This window comes from Mercurialis annua, linkage group LG2 (genome assembly GCF_937616625.2).
Source record: "Mercurialis annua linkage group LG2, ddMerAnnu1.2, whole genome shotgun sequence".
Lineage (NCBI taxonomy): Eukaryota > Viridiplantae > Streptophyta > Magnoliopsida > Malpighiales > Euphorbiaceae > Mercurialis > Mercurialis annua.
In genome coordinates, this window is record NC_065571.1 from 50,064,212 (window position 1) to 50,089,321 (window position 25,110).

At 32.2% G+C, this 25,110-nt stretch overlaps 2 protein-coding genes across 2 annotated transcripts; both read left to right on the top strand.

Moving 5' to 3' along the window:
- The first annotated feature begins 1,208 nt into the window (after nt 1-1,208).
- LOC126667426 (CHD3-type chromatin-remodeling factor PICKLE) lies at nt 1,209-15,829 on the top strand. Its single transcript, XM_050360396.2, has 31 exons — nt 1,209-1,360; nt 2,212-2,358; nt 2,631-2,768; nt 2,878-3,032; nt 3,204-3,365; nt 4,201-4,442; nt 4,611-4,706; nt 4,821-4,957; nt 5,039-5,251; nt 5,331-5,438; nt 6,116-6,166; nt 6,276-6,375; nt 7,354-7,496; nt 7,579-7,682; nt 8,059-8,197; nt 8,313-8,482; nt 9,220-9,286; nt 9,372-9,494; nt 10,023-10,132; nt 10,225-10,306; nt 10,637-10,834; nt 11,134-11,284; nt 11,370-11,475; nt 11,720-11,794; nt 11,892-11,953; nt 12,060-12,136; nt 12,649-12,779; nt 13,924-14,299; nt 14,681-14,810; nt 14,914-14,987; nt 15,082-15,829. The coding sequence occupies exons 2-31, from the start codon at nt 2,215-2,217 to the stop codon at nt 15,571-15,573; spliced, it is 4,356 nt and encodes a 1,451-aa protein (XP_050216353.1). The 5' UTR covers nt 1,209-1,360; nt 2,212-2,214; the 3' UTR covers nt 15,574-15,829.
- A 4,698-nt stretch (nt 15,830-20,527) lies between these two features.
- LOC126667962 (brassinosteroid-related acyltransferase 1) lies at nt 20,528-24,748 on the top strand. Its single transcript, XM_050361116.2, has 3 exons — nt 20,528-21,022; nt 22,498-22,947; nt 24,169-24,748. Exons 1-3 carry the CDS (start codon nt 20,570-20,572, stop codon nt 24,667-24,669), a joined length of 1,404 nt encoding a protein of 467 aa, XP_050217073.1. The 5' UTR covers nt 20,528-20,569; the 3' UTR covers nt 24,670-24,748.
- Nucleotides 24,749-25,110: the final 362 nt, after the last annotated feature.

Genomic DNA, 25,110 nt, shown 5'->3' on the forward strand with positions numbered 1-25,110 from the left:
ATTATTAATAACATATATGTAAAGTTGTAAATTGTTACTGGCTATTAGGTTAGCGCCATATTTTTATTTAAATACATTCCATTAATAAAAACTAAAAATAGTGATTTGAATCATATTTATGTTTATAAATTTTTAGTTTACGTTTAAAATAATGCATAAGCATTAGTCGTATTTTCACCGAGCAACATAAAATTACTATAATTTTTTTATATAAAGTTAATTTCTTTCAATTTCAAAAGTTACATTGATATAATTAATATCAATATAAATAATTTGTAATTATATAATTTATACTAATGAATTTTATTTTATTTATTTTATTATTATTTTTAATTATTAGTCATTATTATAATTCATCTTGTAATTTGTTATCACTCTTTAATTTTTTGCACAATACTTAAACTAGTTATATTTTATGGTTAAATTAATTTTTACATAAATGGAATGCATTCCAATAAAAAATATATTATAATTGAGTTCGCGCTTTAATTATGAAACAAGATTAAAGTTTTGTAATATTTTTCTCACCGTTTAATAGAGTATATCTGTTAAATATAAATAAACAGTACTGCTACAATGATCGAATATTCGGTAGTTAAAGTTTAAAGTTATGAATAGTATATATGGAAACTGTTATAAGTCGTTAGGTTAGCGCCATATTTTTATTTAAATATTTCCATAAATAGAAAATAACAGTTTTTCAAATAATATTTCCGTTAAAATATAGTTATTTTTGGTTTAAAATTATGTTTAAACTTTCTCATTTATATAATTCATAAATATTTATTGACACAATTGATTTCATAAATGAAAAAATCAACTCATTTTAGTTATATATACAACCTTTTAGGATTTTCTGTGTTTATTTTATTTTTACATATACATATTTATTTTATAATTTGATAGAAGTAATTATAGTTCATTTAATTATGATAAATAGACATTTCATAAAAATAATTCTAACAAGAAAAATATAAAAATATAAATTTGTAAACTTTTATTCCAAAAGACATTTTTACCCTCAACTAAAATCTAAACATCTGAAAACATTAGAAATGTCATTAATATAGTAATATTTTATACATAACAAAAGACCATAATAGCCTCTTAATTCACCATAATTTCAACTTTATGATTTTTTTAAAATGTAAAAATATGCTTCAAGAGCTACTATATAAACAGTAGTTTTGTTAAAAAATAGTTAAAGAAAAGCATTTGTTTTTCTTGAGAAGAAAAAAAGAAAAGAAACTAACGTCTGTTAGCGAGGTTAGCGTTAAGACCGTCTTCTGTTGTTTTTCTGCGAGACCTTTCTTTAAACTCCGATTTCGGTTCCGGTTCGCTCCAGATCCGGCTATCTCCGGTAACTCTCTTTAACCTCCTTAAATTAACCGCCGGCAACAAAAATTCTCCACCGGAGCTCCATTTTTTGTTTGAAGCTTACACACACTCCACTTCATCAGCCACTGTAACATTAATTTCAAATTTTAAATTAGCTGCCGGTTACATAATTTTGCTTTTTAATCGCGGAAATGGCGACTGTTTTTGTAATATTTTTTTGCTTGCATGAATTTATATCTTCTCGCATTTTGCTGCTGAGCTTCTTGTATGTTTTATTTGACTGGTGGTGTCGTTTCATGCCTTTTCAGTATGCGTTTCTATCTGTTGCGGTTTCGCAGATATTTTTGTTGTACTCAATTGCTTAAATTTGTTTCCGTTTTGTTGTTGCAGCGGATTTTGTTTGAGTGTTGGTTGTTATACTTGTTTTAAAGTTTGAGAGTAGATTGGAGTTTAGTGAGGCTTAATTTATGGAAATGCTATGATGATTAGATTCCTCTGCTGTTTAGCTTATGAAAACATGAACCATAAGGAGCTGCTAATTACTGAAATTTTATTGGATTCTATATGATCAAGTAATCTAATGGTTAGAAATGTTGCAAGAGGTCAAAATGACATGATTTTGCAATAATTGAACTCATTTCAAATGCTTTATCCTGAATGAGATTCATATATCTTGTCAACTGCATGTCGGTTACTTGGTTATTCTGGATTATTTGTGTAGGGAGGACAAGTAATTTAAAAATTAGGATCAATGTTTTTTCCCACTTTAATAATTAGAATTCAAGATCATTGTTTTTTTTTTGCTAAATACTATGCTCTCTAGTTTGATGCTGATTGAGGTACTATGCATCCAATGCTTTGTCTGTCTTGCAGAAAATGAGTAGCCTGGTTGAGAGGCTTCGTGTTAGATCGGAGCGAAGGCCGGTTTACAACTTAGACGAATCAGATGATGAGGATTTTTTATCTAAAAAACATGGGAAATACGAAGAACCGATTGAAAGGATAATCCGGGATGATGCGGTTTGTTTCCGCTTTTCCAATTTATAGCAATTTTCTTCTGTGTATATTTTTATTATGTTTTAGTTTTGGTCTTAGTTGCTTTGATTTATGTACACCGACTCTAAGTTGTATAGTTGCTTGATGCCTGATTTTTTTAATGTCTTGACTTTTGCACGTATTTCCTGCTAACAGTGATACTATAATAAAATTTTCATTTCAATGTTATTGTTGTTAGATTTACTAGTTACCTATGAGGTTCTTATATTGGTGTTTTCTTTTTCCCCCTCTTTCAGAAAGCTGACTGCTGCCAATCTTGTGGAGAAGGCGTCGATCTTCTAAGCTGTGTAACTTGTAGTTATGCTTATCATCCCAAGTGCCTGCTTCCACCTTTAAAGGCTACTCCTCCTAGCAACTGGAAGTGTCCTGAATGTGTACGATTCCTCGGCACTTTAGCCGATAGTGATTACTCTTACTGAACTTTTAATTTAAATTTGATGTTTAATACTTGTGTTCTGGTTGCTGACAATACTGTATCTGCAGGTTAGCCCTCTGAATGACATTGATAAGTTATTGGACTGTGAAATGCGTCCTACTGTAGCTGGTGATGATGATGCCTCTAAGCTGGGTTCAAAGCAAATTTTTGTCAAACAGTATCTTGTGAAGTGGAAGGGATTATCTTATCTTCACTGTACTTGGTAATTTTAATCCAGCCATTTCCATATCAATTTATAGGATTGCTATTTCCGTCAACTTCTATTTCTAGCACAACTATGCGTGTGTATGGTTCTCTTCTAGATTGTATCAATAATCTTTTTTCTGTTTGATAATCTTGATTTGCCTGACTGATCCCGCCTCCACTTTTTTAGGGTTCCTGAGAAAGAGTTCTTGAAAGCATTCAAGTCAAATCCTCGTTTGAAGACTAAAGTAAACAACTTTCATCGTCAAATGGATTCAAACAATAATTCCGTGGATGAATTTGTCGCTATTCGGCCTGAATGGACTACCGTCGATCGAATTCTAGCTTGCAGGTTGAGCCATCTAAAAGTTTAATTAGAATAAAGATGCATATTTATTCATTTGTACAAGCTGAAAGGAATTATGCTGTTTGTTTTTGGGAAAAAGGATTCTATGCAATAATTTCAAATTAGTTTGCATTAAGACTTTGATAAGGGGACATATATTTACTTGTATATTATATGTTTGATGTCTTTACTAATAATTGTACTCGATTTTTTTTATAGAAATTAATTTGACTTATATTTCAGCGAGTCTGTAGCTTCAATTAAATATTCAAGGTTATATAAATTAATTTTGGGGATTGCTTTTGCTGTTGCTCTTTTTTTTTGTTGCTTGGGATAAAATCTGGAATTTGTTGTATTGAAGTTCACTTTTGTCAAGTCAAAACTAATTGGTCATCTTGTTTTTTATTTGTTTTTGGGCCGCGACTTAAAAAATACAGCCATGTGATTAATCTTAGTATGATAAGATAAGTGTATGGATTCACAGGAATTTTTGAGTCATAATCCATATTGTGCAAGTATTGGTGTAAATTATGTTCAAGAATAGGTCATATGGTGTAGGAATCTGCTGTTGATGTTCAGCAATCAAGCAGTTTGTTGGATTTTTGGAGGGATGGGCATGTTTAGTTTGACCATCTCTTTCTACCTATGATGATTATCATTATGTATCGTGTTGCTTTGCATTTTTTATTTTAAATTGGTTGTATAATCTTTTAAGAAATTGTTCAAGATTGGAGTTTAGCTGTCTTAGTGATATATTTTTAATCAATCAAGATTACTATAGTTTGATAATTTCATTGCTGCCACATGATATCTGATTGAATAGCTAATATAAATGATGCAGGGGAGATGATGATGAGAAGGAATATCTTGTGAAGTATAAAGAACTTCCTTATGATGAATGTTATTGGGAATTTGAATCAGATATATCTGCATTTCAGCCTGAAATAGAAAGATTTAACAGAATTCAATCTAAATCGCGTAAACTGAAGAAGCAAAAAAGCAGCATTAAAGATGCTACCGACTCCAATAAAAAACCAAAAGAGTTTCAACAGTGCGAGCAGAGTCCTGATTTTCTAACTGGAGGTATGCCTTCCTTTCTCTCTTTTCCAATCTGACTTTATAGTGCTATGCTGCTTTAGTTTGACTTACATGAGTTTTCTGATTGCATTTTGTTGTTATTTAATTGAAGGCTCCTTACGTGTGTTTCAACTAGAAATTTTCTGATTGCATTTTAATGTTATTTAATTGAAGGTTCCTTACATCCATATCAACTAGAAGGCCTGAACTTCTTACGATTTTCATGGTCCAAACAGACGCATGTGATACTTGCTGATGAGATGGGGCTCGGTGAGCATTTTTAATATTTTTCTAACTCTTCGATGCCGTTTTTCCTTCATGTGTTGGTACATAATCTTTTCCTTTATCTTTCAACTTATTTGCTCTTGCTTTTGTTCATTGCAGGGAAAACAATACAGAGCATTGCATTTTTAGCATCTCTTTTTGAAGAAAACATCTCCCCACATTTGGTAGTAGCTCCACTTTCCACGTTGCGGAACTGGGAGCGTGAGTTTGCAACATGGGCACCCCAACTGAATGTTGTATGTAAACAATAGTTTAATTGGTCTTCATCACTGTGCAGTAAGAAAAAGTACTCTTGATTATGTTTTTCTGTTCTGCAGGTTATGTACGTTGGTGCTGCTCAGGCTCGTTCTGTTATAAGGGAATATGAATTTTACTACCCTAAGAGGCATAAGAAGCTTAAGAAAAAGAAATCTGGTCAAGCGGTAGGTGAAAGCAAACAAGACAGAATAAAATTCGATGTCCTTTTAACTTCGTATGAGATGATTAACTTGGACACAGCATCATTGAAACCAATAAAGTGGGAGTGCATGGTGATTATCTACTACTCAATCAATAGTTTGTTAATTTCCAATTTCACATTTAATGCCTAACAGTGAAATTTGCGTGCAGATTGTTGATGAAGGTCATCGTCTTAAAAATAAAGATTCAAAATTATTTCTTTCAATGAAGCAGTATTCTAGTAATCATCGTGTGCTGTTGACCGGAACTCCGCTTCAGGTTTGTAGTCAGAGAGTAATAGTGCAAAGAAACTACATAGACTATGAATGTTTAATTTCTGGATAATAATAGATATTTTAAGTAATAACGAAAAGAAATGATCTGTTGAAGATGCATATTGTTGAATTATCATGAAATTCTTTGTAGCACTTTTGATTCTAGTTCTTAGGTGTTGTTATATATATTGATGGCATCTTCCATGAAAAAAACGGGTGGTCTCATAACCTCCAAAATCGACTGTAGCTAACATATCATCTAGGCATGTTTTTTTTATCAAAGGTCTAGCCATGTGATTGTGAGTAAATAGATAAAAGTATTTTGTTCAATGAACAGAAATCCAACACCTTGTTAACATTGTAAATGTGCATGCATTACTTTGTTTATGCCATTCTTTTTCTTTGTTCTTCTCTTATTACCTTGATGTTGGGTACACGTACTTTTCATGTAATCTTCGAGAGTCTACATCTCCTGATTGTTTCATTATTACAAGTTGTGTATGCTAATGTTTCATATAAGGACAAGTATCCATTTGCCCATTCAAATCTGGTTGTTCTGTTGTTAGTTTGAATACTTAACATAAGTTGGTCCATATTTGATGGTAATCATCATTTATCACGCTATTCAAAACTGTTATACTAAACTGCGATCTGAGAGTTGTTTGTTTGTCACTTTCTCAGAACAATCTGGATGAACTTTTCATGCTCATGCACTTCCTTGATGCTGGGAAGGTTAGTATCTGTCAGCTTTATGAACTGTCATTATAGGAAGTTGTTTAACCTGTACCTGTAAGTAATGTAAAGTCCTTTTGCTTTGGGTTTAATATTTGCACACTTGCAGTTTGCTAGTCTGGAGGAGTTCCAGGAGGAGTTTAAGGATATAAATCAAGAGGAGCAAATTTTGAGACTTCATAAAATGTTGGCTCCCCATCTTCTTAGAAGTAAAGATCTCTAACTTTTATATATGATAGAGCAGTTCTTATTTGATTGCTTGAATGAGACTATAGTTTAGCTTTATTATATTTATTGAAGGTCATACGCGATAAATTCTTTCTTTATTTTTCTCTCTCTATATATATGTACACATGTCTGCATGCACACTTTTTTTTTTAGTTTGTGTTATGTTATTGAATAGTCCTTAACATTTATTGTTAAACTTTTTTCTGTTGTTTGATCCATGGGAAATTGTAATAAATATTAAATTTTGACTTTCTCCAACTTCTCTTCACAGAGACAAGTTTTCAAGTCCTAGGGAAAATCCAGTTGTAGGGAAACACTGGTTTAGGTTTCACATGGATAACTCTAGCTACACACTGAAGTATTTTTTTGTCACGATAACAGTACTAATTTGTTTTCAACCCGATCAATTTACTTTTTGCCAATAAAAGAAAAGAGTTGGTGATCTCTTGAACAAATCACCATTAAAATCTCAAAAATAGGTTTATCGAAGAACATGAAAAACTAGGGAACGAGATTTTCCGGTTAATAGACATGTACGAGATCCTAATCGCTCGACCATAACAATATACAATAAATAATTAATACGTGTTTGTAGTAAATAAAGGTCCATGACTCACTCTCATTGACCGGACATTTGTTGATTCAATTCTATCAACTTCCAGAATTTTGTAACTACATGGAGAAGGTAAATGATAGAAGGTGAGAAAATGTGGTCTAATTTTAAGCTGTTCAACTAATTATATCAGGAGGGATTCTTATTCATAATGACACTAAGTGGTTCATGTGATTTTCTCATTCATAGCCTCAGTTAAATTAATTATGCTCTTTTGGCTTTCTTCAAGCTATGGTACCGACCGCATTGTATTTGGCTTCTGACTTCATCTCATGTATTTGACATTCAATTGTCCGCCATGTTTTTGTTCCTTAAATGTAGTTCGGAATTTCTGTTTCTTATTCAGGGGTGAAGAAGGATGTCATGACAGAGCTACCTCCTAAAAAGGAACTCATTTTACGTGTTGACTTAAGCAGCAAGCAGAAAGAATATTACAAGGCGATTTTGACTCGCAACTATCAAATATTAACTCGACGTGGTGGTGCACAGGTATGACTCTTTTATTAGTATAATGATACTCTTTTATTCTGTTTTAACCTAACAAAACTATGTTTGGATTTTCTGGCATCAGATCTCTCTTATCAATGTGGTTATGGAACTGCGGAAGCTCTGCTGTCATGCTTACATGTTAGAAGGAGTTGAACCAGATATACAAGATTCTGATGAGGCTTTTAGGTACTTGGTTAAATTCTTGTGCTCTTCAGTAGTCTGGGGTGTGTGCAAGAAAGAGAAAATGTGTACTCATGTATGCATTGCTTCATGAATGCAGAGAACATAATTTTCGTATGTCTTAGTGTATTAGGAAGCATGGTCTATTTAGTCACCAGAAGCAATGAATTATGCTTGTAGAACTTGGACGGAAAGTCTGCAGTTTGATGATTTTCGTTGTGTATTATACGCTTTAATATCTATTTTTGCATCATTTATTACTTATTTAACATAGATCTGCAGAATCTTCTGGAATTCACTGCTGTAAAAAAACGTAAATTTTCAAGTATGCTAGTAGCTACACTTTGTAATGCTTGCTTATCTGTTTCCACTTCTTTGACAGACAGCTCATAGAATCTTCTGGAAAACTACAACTGCTGGACAAGATGATGGTCAGGCTCAAAGAGCAGGGACACAGAGTTCTTATTTATTCACAGTTTCAGCACATGCTAGACTTGCTGGAAGATTACTGTGCATATAAGGTATGGATATGCCGGTTTTAGCTATATCCTTCACATGATAGCATGTTGTTTATCTGATGGTTAAAGTATATCTTTGTATGGAGTTAACACTATATTTCATAAATATGTATTTCAGAAATGGCAATATGAACGAATAGATGGGAAGGTTGGTGGAGCCGAGAGACAAATACGCATAGACCGCTTTAATGCTAAAAATTCTTCAAGATTTTGTTTTCTGCTTTCTACTAGAGCTGGAGGATTGGGCATAAACCTTGCAACTGCCGATACGGTTATAATATATGACAGGTCAGATGGTTACATTTGGATTTTGCATTCCTTTAATGATCTCTTTTTAAATTGATAACTATCACATGGTTCTATGTTGAATGTGAATGAGATAATTAACAATTGTAAGATGATGTATAAGCAGTGGGCTTGTTGATACCATATTAATTACAGGAACCCCTAAGACATGTCTCTCATTCCTGTTCCAGTTGCTGACCTAGTGGAACCTATGAATGAGGTTTGTCCTAAGGGGATGCTTGGTGATCCTTTTGGGGTGCTTTCTCTGTACCAACATGATTAGAATCTGGGGGGAACTAGACTTTAACATCATTCTAAAATTGTAGTAAGCAAACAAGTGGCATACTGTATTGGAATCTGTTATGCAAATTTTACACTGGCTTAGATTAAATTTTCTGATGCTTAGCAACATGAATATGGCAAGGACACAAGTGCACACACATGAGTTAATTATGACTTATGAGTACGGTAGTTCTTTCTTTCTTTATTTTTTCATGCATGCTGGACCATTTGTCTACACTTCTCAAATGAAGAATTTAAAATAATAATTTGATGGCTATTTCTTATGTAAAACTTGGGTTTTTATTCTGTCAATGCTGTCAGGATTTTTAGCTAACCCGTATATTTGATGCATAATGCAATGCCTTCATATTTCTTTTCAATTGCTTTACTTTTCTGATGCTGATATGATTTTTGAATTTGTTGCTAAATTTGTTGCTAATTTTTCTTGTGTTATCTAGTGATTGGAATCCTCATGCTGATCTTCAAGCTATGGCTAGAGCTCATCGACTTGGCCAAACAAACAAGGTTTACATTTATTTTTGATGATGTAACAGCAGGGAATGGATTGATATTATTGATCTTTTAAGGGGCACTTATTTGGGCAATGCAGGTAATGATTTTTAGGCTCATTACACGAGGTACTATTGAGGAACGGATGATGCAGATGACTAAGAAGAAAATGGTTTTAGAACATCTTGTTGTTGGAAGGTTGAAAGCACAAAATATTAATCAGGTATCAATCCTCTTTACTGGAGCAAAGCTTTTGGGTGTTGATGCAGTAGTAATTCTTGTCTTACTTCTTGTTGCTTAATTCCTAGTTTTAGGGAACTACTGTCACTAAAGTCTTAAATGTTTGACTAGATGCTTATTATAGTTGTCAGTAATGTATGTTCTTTAGGTGATTGCTTTATTCTGTAACTGCGAATTGAGAGCAATCACTATGCTTTGCAATATGTGAAGGAAGACACATTGTCCACTTGATCCAACTAATATAGACAAGTTTGCCATGAAAACCAACAAACTAGGCATAAAATGCACTATTTATGTGTCGATATATTGAATAGTTGTCTGCTGTATGAAAGTTCTAGTATGTAAAAGCTGCACTACATGTTTCTTAATGTGTCATATAGTCTATGTTTTTCAGTGATTGCTATGAGGGTGATTAATGAGCAAGTGCTTACAAGTTACAACAGAACATAGTTTATTAATACCCATGTTAATAATACAAAGAAATTTCTGTACTTTTCTTCTTCTACTGCAGGAAGAACTAGATGATATTATCAGGTATGGTTCAAAGGAGCTATTTGCTGATGAGAATGATGAAGCAGGGAAATCACGTCAAATTCATTATGATGACACTGCTATAGACCGGTAAACACATTTTTAATGCATGTATTTGGTGGTTCATAGAATTAAATCTGTCTCAATCATTGAAGTTTTTTTTCATTTTCCTCCTGTAATAGATTACTGGACCGTGAACAAGTTGGAAATGAAGAGACTTCAGTGGACGATGAAGAGGAAGATGGGTTCTTGAAGGCCTTTAAGGTTTGCTGTCTTGTATTATATAATTTATATTTGCATATACTGTTGGTTTTGGTTTGTTATATCAAGGCTGCTATAAGCATTAGATCCTTTTGGTTGCTTTTCTTTCCTGGGTTAGCACTCAAATTGGTTGTATATATGAAAAAAAACTAGGGTTAGTGCTCAATAACAGAAATTGGAATAGTGGACGTCTTTGTGAAAGCCTGTGCTTTCTAATCCAGGAGCAGCCTTATGTAATATGCTGCTTTTTTGCATATGCTCTCTGCTTTTCCCTATATTATGCTTTTTGTTTTTTACTTTCAGTTTTTGATAGCAGCTTGTTTTAAACTTTAGGTTGCAAATTTTGAATATATTGACGAAGCAGAGGCTGCAGCAGAGGCGGCAGCTCAAAAGGCTGCAGAAGAAGCTAAAGCTACCATCAATAATCCTGACAAGACAAATTTTTGGGAGGAGTTGTTGAAAGACAAATATGAAGTGCATAAAGTTGAAGAGTCTAATGCTTTGGGAAAGGGAAAACGGAGCCGTAAACAGGTACCACTGTACTATATCTCAGCATACTTACTTCTTACTATTAAGGGTTTTACTGCACATGGAATAAGTTATTACATAATTCAGTTATAGACCATATCTTGAACTGATAATGTTGTGCAATTATTACACTGTTGTATTGAAAGTATTTCATATCCAGATTGTGTTTGGTGCTTTCTGTCTCCAATTATGCGAACTTATTCTAGGATAAAACATAACCAGAATCTTTGTTCCTGCATCAAGTGTAAGGATTTTTTTTTATCTGGAAATTGGATTAACTGGTGCACTTGCAATTCTTTCAGATGGTATCTGTTGAAGAAGATGATCTTGCTGGTTTGGAAGATGTAAGTTCGGATGGTGAAGATGATAACTATGAGGCTGATTTGACCGATAGTGAAACAGCTTCTTCTGGAACTCAGTCTGGGAGAAGACCTTATAAAAAGAAAGCTCGAGGTACTTTTTTCCTAGTTTACTTGGTTTGGCATAGTAGTGATAAGTCTTTCATTACGATTCTGATTTCTGAAACAAAACTTTCCAGTGGATAATATGGAACCAATCCCTTTGATGGAAGGCGAGGGAAGATCATTTAGGGTTTTGGGTTTTAATCAAAATCAGAGGGCTGCATTTGTGCAAATTTTGATGAGGTTAGTGCATGTCTTGTGCATTATTTTTTTGTGGGTCATTTAAATGTTACCTCATGTATGTGGTTGGTGCATGTCTTTGCTCTCATTTAATCATGTTAGCTTCTGTTTATGTATTTATTTTGTTTAATCGTGGAATTTACAACTTTGCTGCTGAATTTAAAGGCTGTAGGGCTTGATGTTCAGTGTTGCTATGCCTATGTTTGCTGGTCTGTTGTTGAGAGTTTACGTGAGAATGTGCTTGCAGGTTTGGTGTTGGGGAGTATGACTGGAAGGAGTTCACACCTCGCTTGAAACAGAAATCATATGAAGAAATAAGAGAGTATTGAACATAACTCTTACTTCTTTGCATTGTTTGAACCTAATATTGCATGGTGGTTTTGATCTTCTAATTTTTCTGTCCTTTTTGTTGAATCCAGCTATGGAATCCTTTTCTTGTCACATATTACTGAAGAAATAACGGACTCACCGAACTTTTCAGGTAATTGGTCCTCAAAAGCAATACTTAGATTCTTTTCTGTGATTGCTTGGCTGATTTACTGCTGTATCACTAACACGCTGTTTGCATGGATTTTATTTGGCTGTAGATGGTGTTCCTAAAGAAGGACTTCGAATACAAGATGTACTTGTCAGGATTGCTGTCCTGCTTCTGATCAGAGATAAGGTGACTGTCCAAATGGAAATTCTCGCAAGTTCTTTAATACTCATGTATAGTTGTTGGAAATTCTCGCAACTATCTGTTGCAATCAACAGTAAAAAGTCTTTGAGTCTGCTTCTTGCAGAGAGGTTATTTACCATACCTCAAACCTGTGACAATACATCACCAATCCACCAAGACTCACACCCTGGGAATACTGTTCTTCTATTTCTTTCTCCGTTAAATACCTCCTTTTCATGATCATTTTGGTCAACATCATTCAGAATCGTGAATATGATATGTGACATGCAATCATTTGTGCGTATTTAGTCCATTCAACATCCCCTATTTATGTTTTTTTAATTTGCTAACCTTATTTTTTTGAAATAATAGCTCAAAATGTAAACATGATTTCAATACACATAAAGCTTGATTCTTTCAGTGTCCTTTCTACGCAAATGCACTCTCTGCCTATAATCTATTAGAAAAATTTGTCCTGGGGAATAATCTACTGGTGAATGATGTCTTTGGAATGATAGGTGAAGTTCGCAACAGGAAAGTCTGGGATTCTACTTTTCACAGATGACATTGTATTGCGGTATCCAGGACTAAAGTGTGGAAAGTTTTGGAAAGAAGAACATGACTTGTTACTACTTCGTGCAGTCCTGAAGTATGTTCCCTTATTACTTTGTTTGTTTGTCTGTTTATATATCTATATCATTATGTGTCTGATTCTTTGCTAAGTTGGGTCATTTCTGTTCTTTTGTAACTTTTGCACTGCAATGAACATACTCAATCCCTGAGTTGGCTTTGGTGATCAAGACACCTGGAAAGGCATCCACATTAGAATAGGATCTTGGTGGAAAATACCTTTTTTTTCAGAATATTTTACATAGTTGATTTATTTTTTGAATTGTGTTACTTTAGTTCTTGAATTCAATTTAAAATTTTGAACATGCGATTAGGCCTGCATGGTATCCAACTTTACTCAGTTCTGGACTTTGTTAATGAATTGAAGAAGCCTTTATTAAAATAAGTTGAAGAGTAAACAAGCTCAAGCTCAAACTGATTGCATGTGCTGTAAAAGTGGAATAGCCCTGGCAGAGTTGGTGTAATGTGGAGAAGCAATTCAACTGCATGATGTTTTGTATACAATGCAGAACATCTGAGGAACAATTAAAAATTCTAGTCAGGAGGGAGGGAGTCAGAATAATGTGCCAGGAAACTTTTTGGGGTGTTTTTTGCATTTAACTCAAGCTCAAACTGATTGCATGTGCTGTAAAAGTGGAATAGCCCCGGCAGAGTTGGCGTAATGTGGAGAAGCAATTCAACTGCATGATTTTTTGTATACAATGCAGAACATCTGAGGAACAATTAAAAGTTTTAATCTGGAGGGAGGGAGTCAGAATAATGTGGCAGGAAACTTTTTGGGGTGTTTTCTGCATTTAACTCTTTATCTCTATGCCTGTGATAAATTTTCTTGGCCTTTTGATTTGTGATTCATTTATTTAACTATCGCAAGGTGAAAGTTGATTGGTAGGCTGTAGCATTGCTTGGAATTGGTATTCTCCTCAATTTTGTGGGTTGGATAGTGGTTGATAGTTGGTGAGTTGCTTAGAATAGGAAACCTAAATTTTGGAGATAATCAATGGTAAAGGAGAAGTCAAGTTATTTAATTTTTTTCTATATGCATGTATTGAACCGTGGCCGCCTGTTTTGCTAACTTTTTTACCAGGTGGCTTACTTAGTTTTTCTTTATGGAGTTGGTTTATTGTGCTCCTTGTTTTAATAATTTTTTTTATTTCCATCTCAAGGCATGGATACGGAAGATGGCAAGCTATTGTTGATGACAAAGACTTGAAGATTCAGGAGCTCATTTGTAAAGAATTGAATCTACCTTTTATAAATCTACCTGTTCCGGGTCATGCTAGTGCTCAAGCTCAAAATGGTGCTAACACTATTAACATAGAAGCTCCTAACATCCAACTTCAGGGAAATGGTAATGGCAATGGCATAGCAGCTGATGTTGCACCGGGGACAGCTGATGCTGCTAACCAAGCACAGATTTATCAAGATTCTAACATGTTATATCATTTTAGAGATATGCAAAGACGACAGGTTGAGTTCATTAAGAAACGAGTTCTTCTTTTGGAGAAGGGGCTCAATGCCGAGTACCAAAAAATATACTTTGTAAGTTGCTGTCACTTTTCCTTATCCTTTTTCTTGTTTTACTCTTTGAGCAAAGGGTCATCCCGTCCCCGAACTTGTCTCACACTTGGTCGTTTTAATCGATTAAAGTCAATGCTCTTTGTTTTTAGGTCAATGAACTCTCAAATTGTACAAAGTGAAGGAGTTCACGGACTCGTTGACCCAATTTAGGAGTTAATTATTCTAAAAATAGAGAGTATTATTTTTAATTGATAAAAGTTCAGGGACCTGATAACCTTTTGTACTTTACTCTTTTCCTTGAATCAGGAAGAAAGCATTGTCTGATTATATAATTGTAACTAACTATAATTGATCTTTTATGAACTAATACAAGCTCCTCCTTGCCATGCTTATGCTTGTCAGAATGACTCGAAATCAAATAACATTATAATGGAAGAGCGTGAGGCTGATGTAAAGGCTTCTGATGCATCAGGTTTAAGATCCACAGAAATCGATGCTCCAATTATTGATCTGCCTCGAATAGAACCTATCAGTAAGTTAATTGATACCTTCTAAGTCTAACCTTAGGAATTTAGATAATGGAAAAAATTAATAATTAAAAAAAAAATCAGATGATGACTACTATTCTTTTGCAGCGTCGGAAGAAATTCGGGCAGCTGCTTGTGATAATGATCCAGGTAGATTGGAACTGCCGCAACTCTATAATAAGGTAAATGTTTTGATCCACAAGGTGGGAAGCGGAACAGCAGTAAGAACCGGGAATGCCTTAAATTTAATTATTATTGTTGCGATTCTTTTGGCAGATGTGCAAAATAGTGGAGCAAAACAATCATGAATTAATCCAGACAGCCATAACAAACCAACCGGCGAGTCTCAAGCTGAGACAGGACCTTCTACCACTGGAGACTATTTCTCAACAGATAAATCAAATTCTTTCCCATCCACAACAGAAGCCACCTAATTCTGGACAGAATGTACTAGATTCAAATGAACCCCAAGCTGAGTCACAGGGCGGCCCACCACAACCGCATTCATCGGCAATGGAGGATACTGAAATGAAGGAAAGCAGTGAACTGACAGGTGCGGAGCTTGTTGAAGAACCTAACAAATCTTCACATGATATTCCACCACCTGCTGATGCAACTCCAAAGGAAAATGTAAGTTCACCAGGATCGACAAAAAACGATGTTGAAATGGTAGAAGCTCAAAATTCCGACAATGAAATGAAGAACGGTGCTAACGCCAAAACTGACCCTATAGTTGATGAAAATGAGACCACAGAAAAATCAAACTGAGGAGTCATTATTATGGTTGATTGATAATATATACAAATAGGAACATGGTTAGCCATGAGATGTACCATTTAGTTTACGGGCTTCAGCTAATTTGACTGTCAAAATCATAACATTTATAAAACAGTTATGCAAAAATGCAGGAGCAACTGTCGCTGTTTCGGAAATCCTAGTTTTACTAACTTACTATGGGTTGCATGTTTGTACGAGACTGTATTCAGCCGAAGCCAATTAAAAATATAGTTTTTAGATGATTGAATGGTACTGATTTTAAAAGAATTTTCTTCAAACCAATTTAAATCGAAGAACTGAAATTTATTTTATTTGAATTGAAAAACTGATTTTTTTTTTATAGTGTTAACCAAATTTGTAGAGTTCTTTTGGGTTATTTGATTCGGTTCAGTTCAGTTTTTTGTACACCTCAAATGATATCGTGGCGTAATGCTAAGATGATAACAGCTTTGATAGGGAAAAGGATAAAAGGAATGAGTGCTCTAATTATTTAAATTTCTTTCATAATTATGTGTAGCCGTAGAGACAAGAAAAACGTAGGAGTTAGACATAACATGCAAGTCCCACTTGGAAGTTGATTGCTATTTACTTCCTCAACCGAAAGCCTATTGTTAGGACGATGACGCATTTGGCTCAAAAAAAAAAAAAACAAGAAAAGGGTGGTACAAAATCAGGGGCACGAGCGAGTTGGACTATTCGTGAGTGATTCAAGATCGGTTTAAAAAAACCAAAAATGAAGAGAAAAACACCTATATGCATATACATGAAAAACCTTAATTGAAAAATTACTCTTAACCTTAAAAGCTTAAGTTGCCGCACCCATATTTATAATCAAAATTACAATTTGACAATGAAAAAGAATAGATTATGTATAGCAATAGTGGTGTGACAATATTCACAAGAATTAGACTTGAAATTAAAATTTTATAAATTAAAATTCTAAACAATTTAATTGAAAATTGATTTTATACAAAAAAAATTATTATAAAGAATTATTAAATTCCAAAAGTACATTATTATTTTATTTTATTTTATTGAATAATTCATAATTTAATCAATGTATTTATACTTTGTTTAGTAAATTATATTGAGATACTACATAAAGAATAAATTCGTCTGCAATTGAATCTAACAATTCCTCAATTTTTCATTTATCTAACTCGATATATAATCAAATGAGTAGTTAGTGTTGGAATGACTATATAATAATATATATTAAAATGATGTAATTATGTAATATTTTTAGAATATAGAAACTCATCGAGAATAATAATAATAACAAATTTATTTTATTATTTTATCACTATTTAACTAATCATTTACCAAGTAATTAATTTTATAGTTCAAATTTTTTAATATATATATATATTCCATCATATAAAATTTATGGATCCGCAACTGATTGAGAATTGGATTCCAACCAAAGGACGCAATCCAGAATAGAATGACAAATGAACTCACAATTAAATAGCTTCAATAGTAAGAAAATCATTGATAACAAATTGAATTAGCAATCAAGCATGAAGCATGAAATTAGTTTAACGTGCAAAGAGTATATGTATGTACAAGAATAAAATAGTAGATAAAAGCTAGAGGCACTTGAAAAAGAACACATTCCTTTAATGAGAATCAATCAACCCAAAAAGAGAAAACCTAAATAAGATAGAGAAATTAACAAGGCTTGGTTAATTAAACAAATGCATATTATAAGGATGAAAAGGAGAGTTAAAGAGATGAGCAATTGCTGAAAATAGGGCAAATGCTGCAAAAGTAGAGACAAGTCTTAGCTTGGTGCACAAGCATGCTCTCTTCTAATTTTCTTTGTCATGGGGAAAGATTATTGAGACATGCCAACCTGTTTTTTCCAACAATCTTATCCCCACCATTTCTTTCTTCTTGCTCCACTAACCTCTTCTTATTTTTTTTTTATTTTTTTGCTTTTCATGAAATGATTAGCTATGTGAGTCTTTTTATTGTGCTTATAGCTTGATGAAAATAATTTAATTTAGATAAAATGATTTTATCTATCATAATTGATAACTAAATTTTGGTCCGTCAATTTTATTATTCCTAAGAATTACATAGAAATGATAAATAAAAAAGATAAAAAATTTAATTATTAAAATAAAATATATTTTAGTCATTTAATTTATTTTTATAATAAGTTAATCTATAATTGAAGAATATTCATAAAATTAAGAAATCATCTATCTAATTTTATAAAAATGTATATGTTATTATTATAGGATTTTTTTTCTTCAAATATAGACTAATTTATCATAAAAATAACATAAGATATTAAAATTTTATCGTATTTTTATTAAGGGTTAAGTGCAAATTAAATCGCGACTTTAGTGTGATTTGCAATTACAACACGCACATTAAAATTTGGTAAAATTAGTTATTAACTTTTATTTTTTTGCCAAATCAGAATACTGACCTATTTTCCATTTAAAAAATGCTAATGTGGCAAGCGGAACAGTGCATAATATGATGTTCACGCTATCAATTTTTATCGGAAAAATAGCTCGATGTTCTGATTTACCAAAACATAAAAATTGGAGACTGATTTTGTCAAATTTTAAAGTCGGTATCATAATTGAAAATCGTGCTAAAATTTGTGATTTAGTTTATATTTAATCCTTTTATTAATTAGACTATTATTTTTTATCGTTTGTAAAAAAAATTGATCCCACAATTTTAATAGACTTTTGGTCAGCATTACATATAATTTAAGCTATAACTCATCAATAATTTTGTCTAATTTATGAATAGCCCACATTATCTATTGTTACTTTCAACCTCGACCCATTGGTATAACTTCAACACAAGTGATTGAACGTTCAACATGATAATGAATTCAATAGGATGCAACCAAAACAAAAAAACAAAAAAACAAAACCTAACAAGTTGAGGACAGCCTGATTATTGTTCTTATAAATAATTGCTACCAATCCCTGAATTAGGTCAAAATTATTGTTTACCCCTATATTTTAAAAAAGTTATTGTTTTCTCCCTGATATTTACAAAGTAGGTTAATGAAACTCTTATAGAAGGGGTTTCAGCTACGTTCAAATATCAAGAAGAATAATAATTTGAATTTAAAATCAAAGATTAGTAGTAATTATCATGTTATTTTTATTTATTGGAAGTGAATAATTACGGTATTAAAAAGGAAAATCAAGTCTAAAATACTTCAAATGAAATATGAAACTCTACTACTAAACAAATAGAATTTAGCTAGTACAGTTTATTGAAGGTTTAATTACTTTAAAAATTGTGAATCTTGACGTGTTTTGCAATTTTAGCACGAACTTTTGATTTCGACAATTTAATACATAAATTATCATTATTTTATAATTCGGAACACCGATCAATTTTCCGTCAAAAGAAAATGTCGATGAGTACACCGGAATAAACATTATTCTAGCGCCCACACTAATATTTTTAACGGAAAATTGCTCGATGTTTTGAATTGTAAAAATTCAAAAGTTAGTGTCCGTCATTGCCAAAATTGAATATTCATGTTAAAATTATAAAATATGTCAAAATTTGTGATTTTTAAAGAAATTTACCCTCCATTAGATATTGAGAAATTTGAAATACATAAACTCCCATGACCTAAGTGATGCTTTGTACAATAAATTGAAAAATCAACATCAAAAAAATTGAACGGCTAACCGGAAACCCTGGAAATTCAGATGACATGTTCAAAAAGATCCCACAAAATAGCCATATAGGTCCATGCCATTAGATATGGTTCTACCTTATATCTCAATCTTATTACACAATACTGACACAGATAGTGGGACATTACACAATTATTTAATTAATTACCTAATTAAATTAAAACAGTAGCATGCAAAGTACTAAATTAAATAATTAAGTGGGGTTTCCATTTATATTTGTTCACCAATCATTCCATAACCGTAAACAATTCATCATTTGTTGGCTCTAAGGGTGATCAAACAGACAGCTAAATCGAATTAATCGGCTTAACCAATCTAGTTTGGTTAATTTTTTTTATTAGCTTGGTCAGTTTGGTTCGATTAACAAAAAAATTAGTTTACATACAGTTAAGAGTTTTAAAATTTTGGCTAACCAAAATAACCAAATATTTTGTCTATTTTTTATTTGGTTTTAATTATTTTTTTATGTTCTTATTACTTTAGCCAAATTAATCAAAATAACTGACCAATTTTATCGATTCGGTATGGCATTTTCAATATTTTGACTAATTTGGTTAAATCAATTTTTAATTAAGATTAATTTTTTGATCAATTCAACTATAAAGATGAAATAACTGAGTTATTTTTGTTTTATTAAATCGATCGATTCTTAAAATTTGTTCACTAATCATAACCATAACCATTCATAATAAATAAATTTATAAATTAACTTATTCTAGCTTGCCTCTAGGGGTAAGCAAATGGTCACTTAAATCAGATAATTTTGGTTAAGTTTGATTAAAAGTTTCACTTAATTTGGTTCGGTCCATCATAAAATCTTTTAGTTTGATTATGGTTAAGAGTTGTAAATTTTTGGCTAACTAAATCAACTAAATATTTTATATGTTTTTAACAATTATTTTTCATATTTTTATTGATTTAACAAAATTAACCAACTAACTCAGTCATTTTGTTTTTGCTTTTGCACTTTTTTTTTATAATTGAAAAGGAAAACATTTATAAGAAAAATTACCCTTAATCTTAGCAGTTTGATGTCTATTATTTATATCATTTGAAGTCAAGCTCGTTGGTTTTACACTTTAACTAATTCAATTAGATTAGTTTTTGTTTTAAATAATCATTGGCTCGGTTTGGTTTAAATAGTTTGGTTAAATCGGTCAATTCCTAACCGAACCGACCATTTGCCGACCCCCTAGTTGGCTCCTGGGAAACTATATCAGCTCACTTCCTTCTCTCTATATAATATATCCAAAACCCTCCTCTTCTTCTGTATTTGAACACAGCTCTACATTTTTTTCATGGCTTCTCAACCAGAAACTCGTACGGAACTTACAGTTACTATAAGAAATAGGGTTTCAGTATATCCAAAAACCCTTCACCCTCCCAAAATTCTCAACCTATCAAATTTGGACAGACAGTGCCCTAATCTCATGTACTTAGTCTTATTTTACAAATCACCATCTGATCATCATGCTAATACCAACAACTCAGTTTTCAGTAGTTTGCAATCTGGCTTGGAAGAAACGTTGTCGTTTTGGTACCCAGCAGCTGGTAGATTGAAGTTGAATCCGAATGATGGGAAGCTGAACCTCTGGTGCAACAATGAAGGTGCAGTTCTAGTTGAAGCAGTGACTCAAGTGAAACTTTCAGAGCTTGGAGACTTGTCTCAGTATAATGAGTTGTTTGAAAAACTTGTGTATAAACCTGTTTTTAATCCAAATTTGTCCGACATGCCTCTAGTGGTTGCTCAGGTAATTAATTTTATCGAATTTTCTTGCTTAAATTCTTATAAATTACGGTTTAGAATGTAATTAGTTTGACGGTTCAGTCTTTACTAGGGTTTTTGATATATATATATACCACCCAAACTTGTTGAATCTTACGATTTCGTATTTCATTATGTACTTTCAAAAATGTTTTTAAACGTTTAATTTTTTTTTTATCTATAACCTTATATAACGCTAAAACATTTAGGGTTTGATTAAATTATACTTGTTATTATGTAAAATATATTTATCTATCTATAATTTTAGCACGTCAATTTGCCGAATATATTATGTTTTTGAAATCTTGCTATATGTATCATTATTTTTTTTTTGACTTTTAGCAAATATATACATAGTCGGTTTGAAGTTGATGTGGCGTGTATTAGTTTTATATAGATGGATGTGTAACGTCTCATCACATCAAAATTAATTGTGGATATATTTAACAAATGTCTTACAGATGACGATGTATATGGTAAGATTTTTAAATACTATATATTTGAAAAACAGATTAAAATTGTGATAGAAAAATATATTTATTCTTATTAATCTTTTCATCTAAGTATTCAAATATTTATTTTTCTAGCAAAGACAAGTAACTATATATTTTTTGTTCATAATATGGATGCTGTTTTTTTGATAATTAAAAAAAGAAACGCTTGTGGATAAAAAAAAAAGTTATCAATCAGAATTTTTTTTAAACGGATAATGAATTTTAAATGACCTGATATAATTGAAAATAGTCAGAGCATCTCCAATTTCAAACCCTTTAAAATTATCAAACTCCTTAATTTAGAGAGTTTGACAATAAAAAAAAAACAAGTCCAATGAGTTTTTTGTTCGTAAAATTTAGAGTAGAGATTCAAAAAAGCTCTCCATAGATAGAAAACCATTTTCACTTTTTACTTTATTTTTTTAGGCATAATTGTGAAAATAGCCAAATCTTTACTACTTGTTGCAATTTAAGCCAAACTTTTTAATTTTTATAATAACAGCCAAATTGTATTTTTTTTGTTGCAATAATAACTAAATTAGTGGTCAAACTTGCAACAAAAAAATCAAGTATAACTATTATTGTTAAAAAAATATATGCAATTTCGCTATTATTACAAAAATTAAAAGGTTTGATTTAGATTGCAAAAGGTCGTAAATGTTTGATTTTTTTCGCCATTAAACTTATTTCTTAAAAAATAAAATTTCAAAAGTTAGCTATTTTTATTCTAACATATAATATTGTTAATTTTTAATATAAAAATTGAATAAATAAATAAATTAGAAATGAAAATTCAATTTTTATATTATTATTTATAAAAATAAAATAAAATAAAAAACACTATTGAAAATGCTCTCACATCTTTCCACCATTTAAGCAATAAATCACCGGAATTCAAATTGAACAATTCAAAACAATATCATGGACCAGGTTTAAGAACTTGATTTTCTTTTTAAACTTTTAACAGGTGACAAAATTTGGCTGTGGAGGCTATTCAGTGGGTGTAGGCGCGAGCCACTCCTTATTTGACGGACCAGCCACCTTTGATTTTCTCAGTGCATGGGCTTCTAATTCTGAAATCACCAAACAAAAAGCTAGCCATGATCAGCTACAGCTCACTAAACCAGTTCATGACAGAGGACCGTTACTATCAGTGGCTAATAATTCTCTTGCCCGAATGACCAAGATGAGAGCTACAGCTATTGATCATCTGTATCAGCTGATACAACAAGCTCTAGGTTCTGACCGGAATCTCGGTGCAGATCAACGGCTTTTCGGAGACCGAAACCCGTATGTTTTGAAGACTTTTCATCTCAGTGATGCAATGATTAAGAAGCTGAAGATGAAAATATTGGGTGAGAAAAAAGATGGCTTCTCGTGTTCTTCCTTTGAGGCAGTTGCGGCTCATCTTTGGAAGGTAACCGAATTTTAAATTTTGTTGAGGGTTAAAGTTTTATGCGGTTACAACCCCAAGGCGTAGATGAGTTGGTAAGACGCTCTTCTAGCTTAAGTGAGGTCGCGGGTTCGAACCGTACTCATGTATGCAGCCGTTTAAAACTTGGGGCCAGAGCTTTGCCTCCCGCAAGGGACCTACCCGGCTCGAGTGGGGATTAGTCTGAATGTGGAAGGCTTAAAGGTGCTGTTTCATAGTTGGAACCCGTTCAGGACACCTCATGATCAGATCAAAAAAAAGTTTTATGCGGTTACTGAATTATAAATTTTTTAACGCGACGGGTTATCATCTTTTTATTTGTTATATTTTAGTTTAATTGTTAAAAAATATTCTCATTTTCTGATTATTTTCGTTTATATTATAGTTATTTGTTTAAATTGGAGTGAAAAAAGATTCAAATAGATTCTTCATATTGCTTCATGTTTGAACTTTTTTATGATAAAAATATAAACTGAAATAGTATAAAGTAATATGAAAACATATTTGAACATTTTTTTCGCTTCAATTTGAAAAATTGGTTACAATTGAAAGTAAAAATTGCAAATGAACTAAAGTTAACGATTTTGAAAGTTTAGGCATTAAACGAAAAATTAAATAGGTAAGATAGTATTGATTGATTAAGCCTATATTCAATAACTAAACTTTTATTTTTACATGAAATTACTATAGTAATTTAAGCTAAAAAATTATGTACGTGGCGACAGACATATTAAATAACTATACAAATTTTCATTGCCACAAAAGCAATTTTTAACCTGAATTATTCATTAAAAAAACCCGAAAAAAAACCCAAAATGTACTAATTATCTAATGAAAAATGAATTATCAAAATATAACTGCTGAAAATCATAACCGTTCTTTGGTTATGTAAGTTACTTTCTAAAATTAATATTGATTTTGCTACTCTTTCTGAAATTAATATTGATTTTGCTACTTGAACTTTTTTAGAAGTTCTAAAGATAATTCAACCTCTATAATACTTCAAATTTAAGTCGATCTTCTCACTTCTAGGCCTATAGTAGAATAATTTATACTAATAATCTCTTAATTTTCTTTTCTCTTCCATCATAATTTTTTTAATTGTTTTTTTATAATAAAATCTCCCAATTTTGATTATAGCCACTAGTTTGCTTCCATTTCCCTAATTTTAAATGATATAACAATGATAATATATGCTCTTATCAGGCCAGGACCAAGGCATTAGGAGTGGACAAAGAAAAAATGGTGTGCCTGCAATTTTCCATGGACATAAGGAACAAGATTCAGCCATCACTTCCTAAAGGTTTCGCCGGCAACGCTTTCGTTCTTGTATCGGTAACGTTAACTGCCGGAGAACTGGAACGAGAAAGCAATGAAACCATAATAGAGAAGATAAAACAAGCTAAGAACTGTGTTAATAATGACTATGTGAATGCATATATGGAGGCACTTGATGGATCGGAATCTACGGTTCTGCCTCCTCTCGAGGAGCTCACGATGGTTTCAGACTGGACCAGAATGCCGTTTCACAAGGTTGAGTTGCTACCTGGAAATGCAGTTTACGCGTCTCCTCTTGTCTCTCCAGTTCCGCAGGTCGCGTATTTTATGCAGAATCCAATTGATTTCAGAGGCATTGATGTCAGAATTGGTTTGCCTCCACAAGCTCTTGATGCTTTCTCACATTACTTCTTCATGTCAATGTACTAACAAACAAGGTATAAAGCATTTATGGATCCCTGCAATTGTCCTGTTTTTGATATTGGATCACTCCATTTTTACTTGTCAACATTGCCTTCTTGCTCTTTTAATTTTGTTGACATTAAGCCCTCTATTACAGAAAAATATTAATAATATTAATTGAGACTGAAAAAAGCAATTTATGAGCTTAATTTCAACAAAAATAGAAATGCAAGGAGTAAATTTTTAATAAAGTTAAAAGTTAAAAAAACAAAATTGAAAACTTATTAGCGGGTGAAGTAGATACACTTCATTTTCGTGATAAACAGACTTGATATCTTTAGAATTTTACATATAGGGACCAAATGTTGACAAATAAAAGTGTAAGAATTCAATGCCAAAAACAGGACAAATGCAGGATTCAAATATGCACTTTACCAACAAACAAAAAGAGAAATGCAAGAACAAGCC

What these genes read in the sequence shown, in the direction of transcription:
- LOC126667426 (XM_050360396.2), top strand. Translation starts at nt 2,215, where the DNA reads ATGAGTAGCCTGGTTGAGAGGCTTCGTGTTAGATCGGAGCGAAGGCCG. An exon ending in GGACTCACCGAACTTTTCAG is followed by an intron (nt 11,954 to 12,059) that starts GTAATTGGTCCT and finishes ATTTGGCTGTAG; the next exon opens with ATGGTGTTCCTAAAGAAGGA. An exon ending in TGCTTCTGATCAGAGATAAG is followed by an intron (nt 12,137 to 12,648) that starts GTGACTGTCCAA and finishes TTGGAATGATAG; the next exon opens with GTGAAGTTCGCAACAGGAAA.
- LOC126667962 (XM_050361116.2), top strand. Translation starts at nt 20,570, where the DNA reads ATGGCTTCTCAACCAGAAACTCGTACGGAACTTACAGTTACTATAAGA. An exon ending in TGCCTCTAGTGGTTGCTCAG is followed by an intron (nt 21,023 to 22,497) that starts GTAATTAATTTT and finishes AACTTTTAACAG; the next exon opens with GTGACAAAATTTGGCTGTGG. An exon ending in TTGCGGCTCATCTTTGGAAG is followed by an intron (nt 22,948 to 24,168) that starts GTAACCGAATTT and finishes TGCTCTTATCAG; the next exon opens with GCCAGGACCAAGGCATTAGG.